Below are 16,198 nucleotides of genomic sequence, written 5' to 3' on the forward strand. Positions count from 1 at the left end.
TGATTCAGGAATAGAGCTCAGAAGAGACACCAAGGCTACAAGGCAGCTCAGTGGTACAGTGGAAAAAGTGCTAGAGTTGGAATCAGGAAGACTCAGGTTCAAAGACTGCTTCCGACACTGCATGTCCCTAGGCAAGTCAATTAATCTTTGTCTGACTCAGTTTCTTCATCTGTAAAATGGGGATAATAATAAGCCTTAACTCACAGGATTGCGAGGATCAATTAAGATAAAATGTGTAAAAGGGCTTTGCAAACTTTAAAGCACTATATAAACACTATTATTATTAATATAACTCAGTGATGGCAAACCTTTTAGAGACAGAGTGCTGGGCCCTGACCTCACCCCAGCCCCCAGACTACTAAGTGCTATGCCCACCACCCCCACTGTGTGTGGTGCCCCTCCCTCTCATCAAGTGCTGGGCACTCCCTGCCCCCCCCCCACACTTCCCACATACAGGAGATGGAAGAAGCACTTCCATTGGGCTGCTGGGGGGAAGAGTGGGGGAAGTGAGGAATGTCCTCAACAAGTATAGAGATGGGGAGGGGAGTGGCCTGAGTGCTCTGCTCCCTTCCAGCTCTGCTGCCTATGAATCACTGACCTTTCCCCCTATGTGCTCCCATTGTCTGCTGGCAGAGGGGTGGGGAATATGAAAAAATGTCATCAGGCACAATGGAGAGGGGGAGAGCAGCTCCACCCAAGACCCTCTGCCTTTCTAGGGTGAGGGGAGGGAGGGCAGCCATATACCCACAGAAAGCACTCTGTGTGTCATCTTTGCAGGTATGCCATAGGTTCACCATCATTGATCTAGATTATATACAGAAAGACAACAATCAAGCACATGAGAGTGCCATTGCCAGGATATGAAGAATGAGCTTTTCCAAGAAAAGAGTCAGGGAGGCCTGGTAAGAGGCAAAGACAGTAATCCAAGTGTGAAGTGTTGAGGATGTGACTAACATTTGTGTTATCAGACAATGAGAACAGAATAACCAAATATATTTATTCAGTCATCAGTTTAATTTAGTTTTGAAGTCCATAAATGAACTGAATGACACTCTCATTCTATACAGTATGTATATGAACCTCATCATCTAAGCTTTGAGGTAATTGTGGATCCCATTGCCTTCACCTTCAACACACAGGTCCTGTAATTTGGCTCATTACTCAAAAACTTAAGTAGATTATGCTTACATGATAAATGACAGTAATCATGACCTGATGGTGAATGGCAAGGAGAGAGGTAGAATAGGAAGAAAATCCAAGTCCAGTTCTCCAAGAGCATGCTTCCAGTTAACCTTGGCCTCTGGGTCCCAAGAACACCTATTCTGTGAAGTCAATGGCATTTTGTGAACTTAGCTCTGAATTCTCTACTATGGGGCTCTCATGGTTTACAGGCTTGTCCAAACCATTCTGGGGAGTCTTTACCATTGTTTCTAAGTTATATCCCTCAGCAGCACTATTTACAATCAACAATCTGGACACGTCTTGTGCTTTGTCTAGCATTTCCTAAAATGTGAATGCCAGGAGCCCCGCTTGCTTGTAGGAAAACCACTTCATGTAATCGAGACTTGGCTCAAATCCTGAGTGGGCAGTAGTGAATTAAAATCTGGTCACCTGCTTGGCTATGTCATTGAAGATGCCAGGATGTCTTTCTGGTGTACACATTGTCATTGGCCAATAAAAATGATCATAAGAATGAAGATTTAATTGTTTTTTGGGAGAAATTTAAAACTGCTTTACAGATCACATACCCATTGTCCTTGGGATATCCATGCAGATGAGACAGAGAAGAGTCTGAGATAATTATTTGAACTTTATAGAGGAAGAATGATTATTTAGTCCAGTTTTCCTCATTTTATACCTAGAGAAGTAAAGAGATTTGCCCATACTTGCACAAATATTTAATGACAAAATTAGGATTTGAGTTCAGGTCTTCTGATTACAATTCCAATACTCCTTTTTCCCTACTGTATCAAGTTTCCTCTCAGTTAAAACAAGCTCTGGGTTTTTCCCCCTGTCCCAGCCCTCAGTCTTCTCAGATGACAGCATGCCTGAGCCTGTGGCAATGGTACTCCCTTCATTTCAGGGAGTTATTCAGTTTTTTAAAAAACTACTAAAAAAATTCAATGGTTTCAATTTGGGTAGTAAAACTCAATGTACCTCTCATTTGTTATTTTCTGCTTCTTCCTTTCCCCCACATCTCTCTCTCATCTTGGTATACATAAATGGTTCTTGTCAAGTCTTGACTCAATGAGAGAGGACATCCTCTACCAACAAATCCGTAGGCATTGGACTCTGATGCCATGGTGGAAAAACAGGAACACTATCCATGATGGTCACCATGTTTATGCTGAACATGGTTTCTTCGATTGCTTCTTCCTTTCCAAGGCCAGGTGTAAGGCCTGACGGATCTTGTCTGCATTATTTAAGATGTTGTACTCAGAAAGGTTCACTAATCGGTCAAAAGCAGACTCTGTATAGGTTAGCTCTTTGGTGCTATAGGGAGTATTAGGGCCATAGATGTCAACATTTCCATCTTCCATCTCCTCAGGGCTACGCTCCACACCTAAAGGAAGAACAAAGGGAGCTTTGAGTCACATTCATAATTCTGTTGACCTCTGACCTATATCCCTCCAAATAGTTGAATGTGGAACATTAAAATGATGGTTGAGGGTGAGGGGAGAGAGGTTGTGCAGCTGGGTGGCTCAGTGGATCAAGAGCCAGGCCAAAAGACAAGAAGTCATGGGCTCAAATATGGCCTCAGACATTTCCTAGCTGTGTGTGACCCTGGGCAAGGCACTCAGTCCCCATTGCCTAGCCCTACTGCTCTTTTGTCTTGGATCCAATATATAGTATTGATTCTAAGATGGAAGTTAAGAATTTTTTAAATAAATGAAGATGATGGTGGAACATTTGGAATCAATCCTTCCACATAAGAGGCAACTCAATCAAGAAAAGAGTTTGGTTTCTAACATTTTCTGGACTGTAGTCTGACCTCACCACACTGGTTCCTGCTCCCCTGGCAGGTTCTCCTTGGAATCCCCAAGGCTGCTGGTCATTCTTGGGGTTCTTCTTCCTGTTCCCATGCTTCTTCCTTACCCAAATATACATATAAAGTATAATAGAGAGTTAAACCTAAAGCCAGGAAGTCTTAGATTCAAATCTTACCTCTGAAATATACTGGCTGCATGACCTTGGGCAAATACTTTAATCTCTTAATGCCCTAGGCAACCTCTAAGACTAAGTTGCTGGGAAGGTGTTCCCCTCCACTGGTGATGTTCTTGGTCTGTTTCCTTAACTGGACATAGATGAATAGGGATGAAGGGGTGAAGTTTGGGTGGCTAGCGCCTTACCACAATTGAACACCTTCTGTGTAGGACTACATAATAGTGGATAGCATTTTAAATTTGCAAAGCAGGGCAGCTAGGTGGCTCAGCAGGTAAGAGCCCAGATTGGGAGTGGGAAGAATCTGGGATTGAATCTGGCTCATGTAAGATTTAAATTGATGTCCAACACTCCAAGAATTATATTTTATGGAGTTTATTAATAATCACTTGAAGTAGAAGGAATAAAAAGGAAATAGAAGTAAAAAAACCCTAGTTATCTAACAAAATTAAAACCACGTGAGCAAGTTCTCCTGCCTCTCCCTCACCTCACCTCCACAGCGCACTCTCACCAAAAAAGAGAGCAAGAGGTGGGTCTACACCAAATGTATATCCTCCCTATGTCAGGAAAGAACATGAGAAGGAACATGGGGTGCTGGGAACTGGAGTTCTAGGGTACAGAAATTAATTATATATAGATACTTCCTAGCTGTGTAACCCTAGGCAAATCTCTTAACCTTGATTACCTAGCCCTTCTGTCTTCTGTCTTTGAATTGAAATTAAGATAAAAGGTAAGGGTGGGTAAAAAAATAATAATTCATAAAATACAATTTGAAAAGTACTTTATATGTTATCTCATTTGATCCTTGCTATGACCTTCCTTCAATTATTAACCCTATTTTATAGATGAGATAACAGAGGTAGAGAGAGGTTTAGTGAGTTTTCTATGGTCACATGGATAATAAGTCTGAGGCAAGATTGGCACTCAGGACTTCTTGGCTCCCTGTCCAGCACTCAGTTTAATGTCACCTTAATTGCCTTACATATATGACAGAACTATAATAACCATTCTGGGGCAAGAGGTAGAGCAGTACCCCTACGACTCATGGAGGCTTTAAGTGGGGAGGACTTGCCTAGGGAGAGAGGTCACTGCTAGGCCAAAGAGGAGCTTACCTGGGGAGTAACTCTACTTCTTTTGGAGAGGGGATTCAGGAGGAAGGACCAAACTTCCTATTTTATTTTTAAAATTAAATTTATTCAGAAAGTTAACTGGGACAGGTAGATAGCACAAAGGATAGGGCTTCAGGCATGGAGTTGGGAGGTCCTGGGTTCAAATCTGTAAAATGGAGATTTTGAACCCTAGACTTCAATACCCAGAAGTCCTTGGTACTTCCCAGAATTCCCCATAATCTCACCTGAGTCTCCACCTGGGCAAGATCACAATTAGTATTTAAACTGGCAGCAACGCCTACCTCGCCCTCTTCTAGCCTCTTCTATCTATGCTCTCATGCTCTCTGCTCAGCCATTTGCAAGATGTAGTGAGTAAGTTTTGAATGGGCTAATCAGCCCTAGGCACGTGGTCTATTATTTTGTATCCTTAATTCTAATAATCCTTAATAAACCTCATAAAATATAATATTTCTATTAGTATTAGACTAATTTAATTTTTACAGTTTTGACTGACCATGTCGGTTGTGACAAAATACCCTCAATCTTCTTAACTTTCCTAAACCTTTTCTCTACTGTGACTATCCATAAGTTCAGCTTTTAATAGCTTATTTTGATCAGCTGTAGAGGGAACAACTGCCTAGATAAATTTTTAAGTCACATTTCTCCAAGGCTTTTCAGCAAAGCTCCTGATTCAACTTGCTCCTGCTGCCTGCTTCCTGCCTCCAGTCATATGCTCCAGTCCTGCTTGGCCCTGCCCCCTCACCTGGCCCAGCCCCAGCCCCAGCCCCAGTAACTCTGGCCTCTGAGTCAGATAGCTCATCGCCTCAGGCCAGCCCCAGGATCCAGGCTGCTGGTAGATGCCCCTTGTGTCTTCAGAATCAAAAACCAGCTGGTAAAAACAGGGGTGATTTTCCTTTAGGCTACAATTACCCTCCATGTGGCAAGGGACCACAGGGGGGGACAACAAGGAGAAGGAAGAGACTTCTCCAAATAGGAAGTTACAAGTATGGTGTATTCTATGGAAGAGCAATGCATTGCTGATTTCAAGGGATGTTTTTTCATGACTGCACTGATCCTTTCATTTACCTCACCTGAGATTCAGGAGAGAAATTCATCTCCCTGCAACTCTGTGCCATGTGGGCCTACCCAATTTGAGATTAAAACCCACCGTCACTATGGGAAGGCAGCTGGGTGGCTCAGTAGGTTGAGAGCCAGGCCTAGAGACCAGAGGTCCTAGGTTAAAATCTGGCCTCATACACTTTCTAGCTGTGTGACCCTGGGCAGGTCATTTGAACCCCTTTGCCTAGCCCTTACCAAACTCCTGCCTTGGAACCAATTCCATGGTTCTGACAAACGGTATCTTAATGGATAAAAACCAAGGAACTTTAAGGAGACTGGAGGTTATATTTTTAAGACTTTTCAGACTCCAATGTTTTATAAAAAATCTCTGTATTTTATTGCATTTTACTGATTGTTTTGTTTAAGATCTGATTTTGTGGTTTTAAGTTCATATATTAATGTATTCAGTACTATTCTGTTACACTCATTTAAATGTACTGGGTTTTAACTACTGTTATATTCTGTTGCTTTTCCCCTATAACTCTACTGAACAAATATTATTGAATAAGCCGATATAAAAACAGCCTTCTTCTATTTTTGACTTTGTAAATAGAGGATAGATGGACTTCATCAGAACTGGTTACAAATGTATAACAACCTTTGGAAAATTTAATGAGCTAAATATCTCAAATTGATTTTAAGGGGTCTTTTAGACATGATTTTTATATATTTTTTCAACAACTCTGATAAGGTCCATTTTAGTAGCTGAAGTGAAATACAATTATAATCCCCACCTCCCACATTATAAAAATGTGACCAGATAGGACATCACGTCTCCTACCAAAGGAGCTGGGAAGTTAATCCCAGGGCATTGTACCCCTGGATGACTCCCAAAAGAGGAGCATCTCTCATATATAACTCTTCAGCTCACTTTACCCAACATCAACAGTACAGAGTTTTGAGGTTTTTTCCTAGACTCCTCTGCCACATTTTTTTAAATGATATCTAGGTTTCTTGGTGATGTTCTAGACCCAAATAAGTTTTACTTTGTTTAAAAATGTATTTGCCAAGGTTGAAAGATTTGCTACATCTGTAAAAATTGTGACAAATATCCATCAGTTCATAGGTTCTTTAAATGTTATACAACAACTTATGTAAAACATGATAGTGGGTTTGTTTGTTATTGTCATTAAATGGGCTATTATAACTTGGGGATTGTTATTATTATATATTATTATAATGTTGGGGGATTTTGATATGCTTTACTACTGTTCTTTATTAAAAAAAAACCGTTACTTTGTAAAAATCCTTTGCTTGTACTCACAATGGATCATGGCCAGATATGAAGAGGAAATGGATCTCATTTTTGGTGAGAAACCTTGTATTGTATATTTCCTTAGCTGACACAGTGTGTCAATGATTATAAGCTATATTTTTATTTTAAAACTTTTATTATTATATTTTTCTTGCATGTGTAATATACTATTTCAGTTTTTTATTTTTTCTCTCTCTTTTTATATTTGAAGCACATGTCACCAGTATTAAGATTTCTTTAACTTTTTTGATTCTACAATAATATAAGTTTAAATATAAAATATATTTCCTATAATGTCAATACATACCCAAAAAGTTTGAGACTGTAAAAATGATGCCACTAATTATTTTTAAAAATTATGGGACTTTGCTTAATGATTCTGTCTGATTCCAGGACAAGAAAATATTACATAGTGCCAATCAAGCACAAGGTCAGAGACCAACCAATCCCAAAGGGGTTGATGAAAATTCTAAGCCAATACAAAGGTCTCAAACCTAGTGTGAGACTTGAGGTTGTGACGCTTGACATACATTAAGACGTAGGCCTTCCTTGTATCCACACTCTTTGTGAAAATACTTACAGACAAGTGTCTCAAATTTGGCTCCTACCCGCCTCCTAAAATCTAGTCCCTATTCTGTCTTTCATAGTGTGGCAAACTTTCTGTAGTCCTGGCTACTGATTAGATAAATGCTTAAATGCTTATGTCATTTTAATTAGACCCTAATTCAAGGACCTGTTATAGATTTATTTTTCCTTTACTTGGAATTTTTACACATAAGACTTTGATAGTCTATATTTCATCCAGAAATTATCTTTTTTTATTTGGATTTTCTTTGTTTCTGATTTCTCTTACCAATTGATTCATACACCTCATAACTCAGCCATGCATCCCTAAATGATCCCTGTGTTTTTCAACCACCCTCTTCGGGGGGGCGGAATGTAAAAATTATTATTATTTTAAATTGCAAAGTTTAAATTCCTTGAGAGAGTAATTTTAGGTTAGGAAACATGCTACCTCTCTGAATACAGAAAATGAACTGTTTGGAGAAGACACCATGAAGATGCCTCCACAGACCACAAGCTGCAAGAGAAGATCAAGAATGAACTTTGGGTGTGGTTGATTGAACGTTTATTTGTATGTATACTTTCATGCCAAAGGGAACTGCCCCCTAACTGGTTTTTTGTCAATGTGTCTAGCAATTATTGGTCTTGTTCTCTTTTCCTCTTATCCCCATATTATTGTAATTTCAAAGTTGGTATGTTTACAAGCCCCAGTCAAGAGACTAGTCTTCCTCAGGCCTCAGGGGGAGTAGGTAAAATGGAGATTTTGAACCCTAGACTTCAATACCCAGAAGTCCTTGGTACTTCCCAGAATTCCCTATAATCTCACCTGAGTTTCTACCTGGGCAAGATCACAATTAGTATTTAAACTGGCAGCAATGCCTACCTTGCCCTCTTCTAGCCTTTTCTATGATCTCACACTCTCTGCTCAACCATTTGCAAGATGTAGTAAGTAAGCTTTGAATGGGCTAATCAACCCTGGCCACGTGGTTTATAATTTTATATCCTTAATTCTAATAATCCTTAATAAACCTCATAAAATATAATATTTCTATTACTATTAGATGAATTTAATTTTTACAAATCTGAACATAGATTTTCTTAGCTCTGTGACCCTGGATAAGTCACATAAACCCCATTGCCTAGTCCTTACCATTCTTCAGCCTTGGAACCAATACATAGTACTGATTCCAAGATGGAAGGTAAGGGTTTTTGCTTTTTTTAAACTGGTCCCAAAGCAGAAGGTAAAGGTTAAAAAAAAAAAAGAAAATTAACTGATAAGCTTCCTGTTTTAATTAATTATTCTTGTGAACTAGGTGCTAAGCTCAGTTGTTTCTGTACTACTAATCAAATATTATCAAAGTCCCCCATATTCTAATACCTTGAGATGAAGTCCTAGTTGCCCTTGTAAAAAGCTCTGGAAATCAGAAGGCCCTGAGTTCAAATGTGATGTCAGGGTCTGACACTGGGGAAGTCATTTAACTCTGAGAGTTTTGGTCTTACTGCTCATCTGCCTTAGAATCAATATTTGGCATGGATTCTAAGACAGAAGGTAAGGTCATAAAAAGCCCCCATAAAACCCCTCTGGCATGTGGCTTTCATAGCCAGCATGGCCTGCCCTTTTTCTAACCAAAGGACTATATTAGCTCAGAGAAGCACACAGCCCCTACAAAAAGACTTTCCATTTCGAGAGTTCTCCTTCGAAGAGTCACCAGTGCCCTTGGGACCCAGCCGAGAATGATTCTGAAAATGAGAGTCACTTACCTGGGGCTTTGTACTTTTGGAAAGAGCCATTGATGAGGGGGAAGAAGACTACTATTGGGGCATCTGGGGCATCATCATCAGGTACCATCAGGTAACACTCCTTCAGGTTGTCATTTTCTTCTTCCAGGTTTAATTTGTGGAAGGGGATATTCTGCACCTCACAGTACTCACAGGTCTGTTTTAAGGGCTGGAAAAAATTATCACAAGAGAAAACACAAGTCTTAAGAGAGCTTGGGCTCACCTGGACAGATGCTTGTTCCTTGTGTGACTTTACTTCTTAGAATCCCAAGGGTCTAGATTCTTTTCAAGGCTAAGTTCAAGCACTACCTCTTACAGGAAGCCTCCATCCTTGACCTGACCTGACCATCCTTGCTTGGTAATGTCCTCTTTTCCCTCCCCCTCCAATTATAGTGTATCTCTTTATATGTCCCTCCCTACATACATTTTAGGCAGCTTGGTATAGTGAATAGAGGGCTGGTCTTGGACCCAGAAAGATCTGAGTTGCTATGTGACCTTGGCAAAGTCACTTTAACTTCAATGTTCTGGCCACATTCTAATACTGCAAATGGCAGAGAAGATGCTAACCTGCTTAGGTGGAAGTTGTTTCTTCACCCAGGAAGCCTTCCTTCTACTAATAAAACCACAAATCCAGTCCTCATTCCCTCTCCTGCCGACGTGTTATTTACCCTGGCAAGATTGTAAGCTCCTTGAAGGGGAGACTGAGGGAAGGGAAGGGAATAAGTACTTTTTTTTTTTTAAACCCTTACCTTCCGTCTTGGAGTCAATACTGTGTATTGGCTCCAAGGCAGAAGAGTGGTAAGGGCTAGGCAATGCGGGTCAAGTGACTTGCCCAGGGTCACACAGCTAGGAAGTGGCTGAGGCCAGATTTGAGGGAATAAGTACTTTTTAAGGACTTGGGAAGTGCCTGACAACTCTGTCTCACTTAAAATTGACTCACAAGCCAAGACATCACTCTGCAATGACATGGGTCCTCTTTGAAAGGAAGGAGGAATAGTTCAGTGCCTGGCAATGGAGCTAAGTGCTTTATAAATAGCACATCGTTTGATCTTCACAGCAGTTCTGTGAGGTAGGTGCCCTTATTATCTCCATTTTACAGTTGAGGCAACTGAGGCAGATAGTGGTTGAGTGGTAGTTGGGTGGCACAGTGGATGGAGCTCTGAAACTGGAATGAGGAAGACCTGAATTCAAATCTATCTTCACATACTTACTAGCTGGTTGGCCCTGGGAAATCACTTACTCTTTCTTGGCCTCAGTTTCTTCATGTAAACTCTTATTTATTACATTATTATGTTGCTAATTATTGTTACCTTGAAACATTTTCTAATTGTTAAGATATAATATATGATTTTATAATAATTCATTATAATACATTCTCAATTAGTATATTATTAAAATTTTAATATTATCTAAATAATTAAGATTTAAATTAATAGTGCAATATTATTAAAATATTATCAGGGTGTTAAAATATATTGTTGAGGACAGCTGAATGGCTCAATGAATTGAAAGCCAGGCCTAGAGAAGGGAGGTCCTGGGTACAAATTTGGCCTTAGACACTTCCTAGCTGTGTGACCCTGGGTGAGTTACTTAACCCCCATTGCCTAGCCCTTACTGCTCTTCTGCCTTAGAACTAATACATAGTGTTGATTCTAAGAAGGAAGGCAGGGGTTTAAGAAAATAAAAATATATTGCTAAAATTATATTGTAAAAAAAAAGCTTAATTATTGATTCTATAAATATTAGCTAACAATTTGAAGGCAAGGACTTGTTTAACTTTTTAATTTTTTTTAAACCTTTACCTACTATCACAGAATGAATACTGTATATTAGTTCCAAGGCAGAAGAGTGGTAAGGGCTAGGTAATGGGGGTTAAGTGACTCGCCCAGGGTCACACAGCTAGGAAGTGTCTGAGGCCAGATTTGAACCCAGGACCTCCTATCTCTAGGCCTGGCTCTCAAGCTATTGCCCCTAGCTTGTTTCACTTTTGCCTTTATATCTCTAGCACCTGCCACAGTGCCTGGTACCCAGTAGTCACTGATAAGAGTTTGCTGTTTAATTGGGCTGCCAATGGAACTGACCTTTCTAGATTCTGCAATGAGAAATGCCTAAGATCTCTACTGATACCAACTTCATTTTTTCCAAGGTGGAACAAACAAACTTGGGGCCCCCAAATGATTCTGGTCATTTCCCATTATTTTTTGGAATAAAGAAGAACCAGAGGAAAGAATCTTGGGTCACAACAATTCCTTCTGCAGGACACTTGAATGAAAGCAAGTTCAAGGAAAGCTCTCCAAAGCACTCTAGAAATATAAACTATGTGCTCATCACATCCAAACTTCTGTTAGTTATCTGTTATCTGAAAGCACATCCCATCTTCTGCACAGCACCACCCCCATCCTCTCTGAGCCTGAGCTTCTTCCTCTATAGAAAGGAGAATCACAATAGTTGGAGTAATCAACTCTTCTGGTTATTGTGAGGATTCAATCTTTAAAGTGCTTTGCAAACCTCAAAGTACTACATCGATGTCAACTAGCTAATAATTAATCAATCATCACTCTAGCTATTCATTAATAAGCATTTACTATTTTATTTTTATTATTTATTCATATCATTTATTTATATTATTATACTAAATGATATCATTTATATATTTTATATGTATTATTCATATATTTGTATTATGATATAAAGACATATTTATATTACAATATAATATTTACAATATTATTAATGAGCACAGGGAGAAGGATCATTGGCTAGAGCTTCAGAAGGGCTGGGTTCATATCCTGCCTCTAATGCTCACTTCCTGTGTGACCCCCAAGTCCCTTAAAACTCAGAGCTTCACTTTGCTCATTGGTAAAACGAGGAGCTTGGCCAAGATGATCTTTGAGCCCCCTCCAGCTCTAGCTCTGTGATTCTTGAGAGTAGGGACTGTGCCTTACTCCTCTTTGTATCTTCACTAGTGCCTGGCATAGCAGGTTGCACTAAGAGATTCTTATTAAACATTGTTGAATAAATGAAAAGTAAAAATCAAAATAAATATGAAAGCTATAACATACTTTCGGGGGGTCAACTAGTAACCATTTCTCTCCCTTTCCCTTTTTTCTCTAATCCTCATCTTTTGTAACAATTTTAAGGCAGGAGAGCAGTAAAGGTCAGGCAATTGGGGTGAAGTGATTTGCCCAGGTTCATACAACTAGGAAGTGTCTGAAGCTAGATTTGAACACTGGACCTCCCACTTCCAGGTCTAACTCTGTATCCATTGAGCCACTCAGATGCTCCTCCTTTTTCTTTTTAAAATGAAGATGCCATGGTGTCCTGAAAGGGGTATAAAGCTTTAGGTTTGAAATCTTTTTTTTTTTTTTGGTTGTTCAGTAGTTTCAGTGGCTCCATTTGAGGTTTTCCTGGCAAAGACATTAGAGTGGTTTGCCATTTCCTTCTCCAGCTCATTTTACAGATGAGGAATCTGAGGCAAAGAGGTTGACTTGCCCAGGATCATTCAGCTAATAAATGTCTGAAGCCAGATTTGAATGTAGGAAAATAAGTCTCCCTGACTCCAAGCTCAGCACACTATCCATGGCACCACCTCACTGCCTCAAGAATGGCAATTGATTTTTTCTTAGTTATTAAGTATTTTTTCTTCTGCAAAACTATCAAAAGTTGCCAAATGCAGCAGGCTCCAATCCGTGTCTAGGATAAGAGCCTACTGGCAGAGTTTATGTGGTTGCAGCTGGATGCCTCCTTAAGGCACTGGGATGTCTGATCTCATGTTATTCATGGAAAACATCCGAGCTTCTGCCTCTCTTGGTCTAGGATTCCAGAGATCATTATGTTCTCTCAGCTCGGAGCTCTCATCACCCAGGCGGCCAAAAAGAAAGAAAAAAGGTGAAAGAAATGACACGGCGCTGCAAATCCATCTCAGAGGAGAACCCAACACTCTTGGATCAGACCAAGGATTTAGTGTAAATCTGCACAGGCAGAATTTGTTGTAGGCTGACCTTATTAGAGCAGAAGGATAGAGTGCCTTCTCTTCTGGACTCAGAGTTAGATGCTGAGGCAGTTTATCTAACTGCTCCAGGCCTCATTTGTACAAGGAGTTGGACTGGCCAACAATCTCCAAGGTTCCTATTAGTTCCAAATCTGTGATTCTATGGCTTGAAGTTCAAGCTCCAGTTCTGACATTCTCTACCCGTGAGACTATTGATATATAAGTTCTTTCATTTTTAGGAGTCACAGTTTCCTAATCTATAAAATGGGGGATATGTCCTACTTGTGTGATCCTGGGCAAGTCATTTATCCCAGATTGCCTAGCCTTTGCATCTTTTCTGTCTTAGAAATGATACTAAGACAGAAGGTAGGGGCAATAGGTGGCTCCATGGATTGAGAGCCAGACCTAGAAATGGGAAGTTCTGGGTTCAAAAATGACCTCAGACACTTCCTAGCTGTGTGACCCTGGGTGAGTCACTTAACCCCTATTACCTAATGCTTACATCTTTTCTGCCTAGCTGTATTATTCTTCACTCCCTTTGTCTAGCCCTTACCACTCTTCTGCCTTGGAACCAATACCCAGTACTGATTCTAAGACAGAAGGTAAGGGTTTAGGGGAAAAAAAGAAATTAAAAGAAAACTGCTTCATAAGATCAGAGATCTAAAGTTAAGAGGGACTTTCATTGTCTCCTCTAATCAGTTCCTCGATTTACATATTAGGAAACTGAGGACAAAGAAGCTTATATAACTTGTCCAAGGTCATATACAATGACATTTATTCCTTATCTAAGATATGGACCATTTCAGGTACTGGAACATTTTCAGAAATTTAAAAAGTTCCATTTTAGTGAAAGTTTTTTTTTTTCTTTCAGTTTTCCGGACCAAGAAAGAAGCAGGATTTTAATCTAGGTCCTGGGATTCCAAATTAGCCCTCTTTCCACTTTATCACACCATTGCTATTATTATTTTCCATCACTTGCCTTTGTCTGGGAACCTGCACAATAGTTGAGATGTATGATGACATCAGTTTTCCTCTCAGGTCTTAGGAGGGGTGGGTAAGAGGCGTTGATGAAGAAGGCAGTATCCAGCAGGCAGAGATGATTCACGGACTGGGTCAGACGGTTTGGGAAACAGTCCAGCACTGTATCTGAAAGCCAAGTCCTTCCAGTTATTAATATACTCCTGCTAATTGTAACACCTCTGCTCTTTTATCAACAGTGCATAGCAAGGGGTACTGAGTGGGGACTAGTTGTACTGTCTGATCCTTCACAGCCGGTCTCTTTTGCCAAAGGCCCACTGAACAGCAAGAGAACCCAGCTGCCCCAGATGTATTCTCTAATCCTGCCATCCCTGCTACCAATATGGAATGTAATCTCTAAGGGAGCTGAGCTCCCTTTCTGCCCGGAGTCATTGAAAGATCACATTTTCCTAGGGGTTTTAGATGATGAGCTGAGAAAACCAGTTAAGCCATACCATCAGATCTCAGTCAAAGAGGAAAGGCTCAGTACAGTCCTACCAAATTTATGGAGTTACTCTGACTCAGGGCCAAGCATATGGCTGTACACCCTGATTCCATAAGTACATGCTGATTGAAATTATTGGGCTAGGCTCACAATCCCATCAGGATGTAGCAAAGTAAGAAGTCGGTGGAAATGGAAATTCACAAAAAGCAAAGACTTTCTTTTTTTCCAGTAGAGATGGGCAAGAAGGGAAGGAAGGATTGGGAAAAAAAGGAAAGTAGGAAAGAAAAAGAAGAAAAGAGAGTAGGAGAGAAAGTAAGAAGGAATGAAGAAAGAAAAAGAAAGGAGAGAGAAAGAAAAGAAAAAAGAAGAGAAGGAAAGGAAAAGAGAAAGAGAAAAAATGAGTCTGAGATTTTTTCTTTTTTTTTTAATGGAGATAAAAGAACCAAAGGAAGTCTAGAGGGAAGATCAGACAGGCAGGACAGCTTAGGTTGACCTTAAAAACATTAATTTTAAAAAGTTTTTTTAATAATATGTTTTTCCAAATACATGTAAAAATAATTTTAACATTAATTTTTAACATTAATTTTTAAAATTTAGGATTCCAAATGCTTTCCCTCCCTACTGCCCCTTTCCCTATCTTAAATACTTTAAAAGAAAATCAAGTTATTGATCAGAGATGTATATTTTCACAGGCAATTTTTTCTATTCTATTTTTTTTCTATTCTATGTTTATATGTAGATGCCCATTCTATTTGGTGTATAGGATAAAAGAGAATTAATTTTTTAAAAGTCATACTCATGTCTAATCCTCCTCTCCATCATCAACAAAAAGTATTTTTAAATGACTGCTATGTGTCAGGGACTTTGCTAAGATATCAGTATACAAAGAAAGGCAAAAATAGGATCCTTATCTTCCAGGAGATTAAAATTTTCCATTAAAGAGAGATGATGCCCAAACAGCTGAGTAATACAAGTGTAAACACACTGTACAAGTAGTGCAAGTGGTAGCTAATCTCAGTGGGAAGGCTATGAGTGGTGGAAGGGAAGAAGTAGGAAGGTGAGATTTGATCTGAATCTTAAAGAAAGCTGGGATGAGGAACTGAGGAAAATATTTACAATGTAGGATATTGTTGCTTTATGCTCATATGCACAAGGAGCATGGGATCATAGATTTGGAACTGGATGGGTCCTCAAAGGTCAGACTTTTTATAGAAGAGGAAAATGAAGACCAAGGAAATGGAGTGATTTAAACCAAGATCACACAGAGAGTAATTGTTAGAGACAGTTGATGGTTAAGCAGGCAGAACACTGGGCTTGGACAAGACCTGAGTTCAAATTTAGCTTCAGATAGTTTCTGACTGGGTGACCCTGAACAAGTCACTTAATCTCTGGTTGTCTCAATTTCCTCATCTGTGAAATGGAGATGGTAATAGTAGCACCTACCTAGAAGGACGGTTGTGAGACTCAAATAAGGTAATACTTTGTAAAAAGTAGAGAGTGGTATAGAGTGGGTAGTATATAAATACTTATTCCCTTCCCACTTGACCAAGGTCAGAGGTGAGATCTGACTCTAGAGCTAAGGTTCTTTCCATTGTACCAAAAATATAAGCAGAAGTCTTTCTGTCTGTCTGTCTCTGGCTCCCTCTCTCCCTCTCTTCCTCTTTCCCTCCCTCCCACCCCCCCTCTGTCTTTGTCTCTCTCATATCTCCGCTGCCTAGCACAATGCCCAGCACATAATAGGGATTTTATAAACCATT

General features: G+C 39.8%; 1 protein-coding gene across 2 annotated transcripts in view; it reads right to left on the reverse strand.

Moving 5' to 3' along the window:
- Window positions 1-993: 993 nt before the first annotated feature.
- Window positions 994-16,198, reverse strand: part of PLA2G4E (phospholipase A2 group IVE) — a 144,903-nt gene continuing 129,698 nt past the window's right edge. For both annotated transcript variants that reach the window (XM_007472412.3, XM_016428486.2), the window contains exons 18-20: window positions 13,959-14,125; window positions 8,971-9,157; window positions 994-2,563 (exon numbers count right to left, since the gene is read on the reverse strand). In XM_007472412.3, coding sequence (XP_007472474.2) covers window positions 2,343-2,563; window positions 8,971-9,157; window positions 13,959-14,125 — 575 coding nt within the window. In that variant the 3' untranslated portion in view covers window positions 994-2,342. The remainder of the gene's footprint in view (window positions 2,564-8,970; window positions 9,158-13,958; window positions 14,126-16,198) is intronic.

This window comes from Monodelphis domestica, chromosome 1, assembly GCF_027887165.1.
Source record: "Monodelphis domestica isolate mMonDom1 chromosome 1, mMonDom1.pri, whole genome shotgun sequence".
Classification (NCBI taxonomy): Eukaryota; Metazoa; Chordata; class Mammalia; order Didelphimorphia; family Didelphidae; genus Monodelphis; species Monodelphis domestica.